The 3818-nt window shown below is 60.1% G+C and overlaps 1 protein-coding gene across 1 annotated transcript in view; it reads right to left on the reverse strand.

Annotated features, from left to right (window-relative positions):
• Positions 1–1084, reverse strand: part of MNEG_11466 (peptide-methionine (S)-S-oxidereductase) — a gene marked incomplete at both ends in the record, with an annotated part of 3813 nt that extends 2729 nt beyond the window's left edge. The window contains 2 exons of the mRNA XM_014040063.1: positions 30–324; positions 1061–1084. Of these exons, the coding sequence (XP_013895517.1) occupies positions 30–324; positions 1061–1084 (319 nt within the window). The remainder of the gene's footprint in view (positions 1–29; positions 325–1060) is intronic.
• Between the last annotated feature and the right edge of the window lie 2734 nt (positions 1085–3818).

The following is a 3818-nucleotide window of genomic DNA, read 5'->3' on the forward strand; positions in this document are numbered from 1 at the left end:
AAAAAAAACAGCAAGCATCGCGCGCGCACCTGTGTACCCGACAGATGTGCTCACAACGCCCGGCACCCGCTGGTAAGCCAGCTCCAGCCCCCAGAAGCAGCCGCCGGCAAACGTCGCCAGCTTGAGGCCCGGGGGCGCCTCCTTCGGCGCCAAGGGGCATCCGCGGCGCGCGGTGCGCGCGGCCTTCAAAATCGAGTCAAACTTCCCCTCCTTCTTCTCGCCGTCCTTGCTGCCAGCCCAGGGCCAGTTGAAGCCGAACATCGCGCTGACGGCGAGGCTGCCGCGCAGGCGCGCGCCGGCGGGGGCGGAGGGCGGGGGCTGCCGCTGCCAGGGACGCCAGGCGTGGGCGCCGGCGCCGCTCAACATGGACGGGGCGCGGGCGCGGCGCGGGGCGCGGCTGGCGGGGGGCTGCTGGGCGGCTGCGCGTGTGGAGGATGTCAAAAGCATTTGCAGCCCAACAAATTCTGCATGCGAGGTAGCGGCCGCAGTGGTGGCAGTGAGCGGCCAAGGCGCATGAGCCAGATACGCGGAGTTTGTGGTTGGCGCCGCATTGTTGCGTCGATGGAGATCCGCGCGCACGCTGCCAACCTTGCTAAGCACGTGACGTTTTTTCAAGTCTATGTGCTAGTTTTCAAGCGAACATGCACAACAGCAGCGTTCACCTAATGAGCGGGTGGTGCCAGATCAGCCCGGGAAACTTTACGCAATTACAATATGACCGCTGTAAAGCGATCCAGAACAACTTTCAAACGAACGCGCCTGGTGCGGTTGCGGCTCGCAACGTGAACAAAGCAGTCGCACTCGGTCGCAGCTGCTGCAGAAGGTGCAGTGACCCCGTCCAAATCGGGAGAAGCCAGTCCGTAAACAGGCGTATGGATGGATATGATTACTCTGGACTCTTTGCTTTTGAGCTGCCTGCGCCCGCTGCATCCGCTGACCGAGAGACGCAACCTCCGCGCAGGCAAAAGTCCAGGCCAGTAAATCCTTCATAGCGTTTCATTGAAGTCTTTGGCAGACTGGAGGCGTAGGCAGCCGCGATGGCGGGTTCTGCCCATCGCACCTGCACCTTGCTCATCTTGGGCATGCTGGCCGTGTCTGATGCCTACCCGTTCCTCTATGTGTCACGAATGGTGAGTTTTGCTACATGTTGATGCCGGGACCCAAGGTCTGCACCGCGCACACCGTCTCATCACTGTGCGCGCCGGCCCCCGCACGTTGCACCCTCCCCAAACCTGCTGCTGGTCCAGGCGACGTCCTGCACCTCGCACCCAGCAACTTCATACATGGGCGGACGCGGCGGCGGCCACCTCGCGCCCATACCTGACCCGTGAGCAACACGGCATGCGGCTGGGCACCCAACACAGCGCAACCAGGTGCAGACTGTGCACATCCCATCATTCAACACTCGCCTTGCCTGCAGCCAACTGCGCACATCCCGCACTCTGAATCACCCTTTCCTCCATGCCGGTATTCACAATCGGGCGCCAGGGCTGCAAAGTTTCATGTGTCCATTGCAGGCGCGCCCGTCGCCAAGCTTTGCCCCGGTGCCAGCCACCTGGTCAAGGTGACACTGGCATCACCGCGTTACGGCCTGCTGACGTCATCAGTCGGCGAGTTTGCAGAGGGGGACCCCTGGGAGTGGTGAGTGCGGGACGCAATCAGCTACAGGCGCCGGGGCATTGCGGGCGGGTGTTTCGGGGGCCGGAGCCGTGGCGCGATGTTGCCGCGAGCCTGCTGCGCGTGTTAGGGCAGGTGGTGGATGTATGAGGGCCGTCCAGCCCTTGTGCGTCCGCCAACCCCAGACCGGCCCCAAGATGCTGAAGCGTTGGCTCCCTAAAAGGTCTGCTCTCCAGCACCCAACCCCCACCCCTTACCTCGCTCACAGTCCCAACCGCGTGCTGCTTGATGGTGCCAAGCTGGAGGTTCACAAAGCCAACCTGGCCTTGCCCTGCGAGGGTGCGCACAGCTTTGATGGCAGTGCGGCACATGCAGTGTACCATGCAGGTTCCTTAACGGGCACTTTTTGGTTAGAACTCTTCATGGCACCAGGCACCTGGCGCGCTGCCGGCGAGACCCGCTGCTGACGTCCGCGTGCACGTCACTGCCGCGCCGTTTCCTGCTGCCACTGATGCGCCAGGCCACGCGGCGAGCGCGGTGCTGCAGCTGACTACCGCGGAGGGCGTGGGCCAGCACTTCCTCTCCGCCTCCACCACCATGGCCGTCGACCCCACTTGCAGCGCCGCAAAATGTGAGGAGGTCCCCAGGCTTGCTGTTTCACGGTGCTAGCATCCTTTCAGAATGGGGGGGCTCGCACTGCCAGGATGACCTTCCCATGGGCACTTGTGGCACCTGCCAGCTCACCTCAACCAACTCCGGCAACGCAGGCAAGGCGCAGCGGGCACGGCTGCCAACAAAGAAGACGGGCTGAGCGGGGCGTGCGTGCGCAGCCGAGGGCGGCAGAGGGCAAGGGAGCGCGGCACCCCCCTTGTCGCCAGTCAACGAGCTTGACGGCACAGGCATGGCCTGGCTGTGCATTTTATTCAGCACCAGAAAACGGGGCGCACTCGCCACGTTGGCTGCAATTGCGCCAACCAGAATAATGTCGAGGGTAGGTGCACACACCCTGGATGAAACCACTCACTGGATTTTCTGGACCTTGGCAGAGTTCCTTCCTCCCAGATTTTTTTTCAGCCACGTATGCAGGGCTTATAAGCAGACATGTGCGCTTGTGGACATCAATGCTTGTTTTGCTGGCATGCAAGCAAGTTTTGGATCTGCCTGGGCAGTGGGGATGTTAGGGCCCACTGGGGCACCCGCCCCATGTGCACTCGCTGTCCAACACTCCGGCTCTTGACCACACCATTCGATGAAATTAGAGGAAGTAGGGACACGCTGGCCTCTATTGGTGGGGGCCTGCTGGCGGCAGGGTGCCTGATTGCTTGGATATGCCCATCCTTGACGGCAACGTTAAGCGCGGATTTGAGGCATTTTTGCCGCGTACTCCTGCATTGGCAACAAACCCACCAGATCCGATCAGAGAGTCTTGCAATTTTTTGCACTCGGCAGCTTTGCGAGGCGGCCGCCGCCACATGTGGAGGGCCCCTGCAGCTACTTGTTTTGCGGCGGCTTGCGGAACGCCTTTGTCGCCCTTCAGCTTGAACAGGACAGCTGTGTAACAAGTTTCAAGTGACTTACCATAAGCTGGATGCCGGGGCCACAATAGCTAGGCAGATCCCCGCCGGCGCCAGATAGCTGGGCTGGCAATCGCCGATGCTGTGAGTATGGCGAATCACCATGTAGAATATTGGTGCGGACATTCGGCAGGGCATAGACCCTGAACCCTAATTCCTTTCACCCCGCTCTCTGGCACTTATTGTTGCTCATTTGTTCTTGGATACTTGTAAATGAAACTCTTCGGCCAACCTGCAGTGCACACTGTCAAAAGATTCACGCAGGAGAGTCACCACTTCCTGGTCCAACCCATGTGCGTGACACAACAATGTTTAATACACAAGTGGCCAAAAAGAAAGAAAATGAAGCCCTCAAACAAACACACACACACACACACACACACACAGCTTCAGAATGCGACACGGTGTGCATACAAGGTGACGTGCGTGGGATGCTGGAAGCTACTTTGCATTTCCGGCAACTTGCTTAGCCCTATCATCGAGACCTAGAGCACATGCAGTTGCGGATAGACATCAAAAGTTGTTTGCTGCCCAACCTGCTTTTGCGGGGTAGTTGCTGCGATCCGTGCAATCAGGTAACAGTACGGGACTGTCACGTGAGCCCCTCATGCACATAGAGGCCGCATC

The sequence above is a fragment of the Monoraphidium neglectum genome, assembly GCF_000611645.1.
Source record: "Monoraphidium neglectum strain SAG 48.87 unplaced genomic scaffold scaffold02756, whole genome shotgun sequence".
NCBI classification, from domain to species: Eukaryota; Viridiplantae; Chlorophyta; class Chlorophyceae; order Sphaeropleales; family Selenastraceae; genus Monoraphidium; species Monoraphidium neglectum.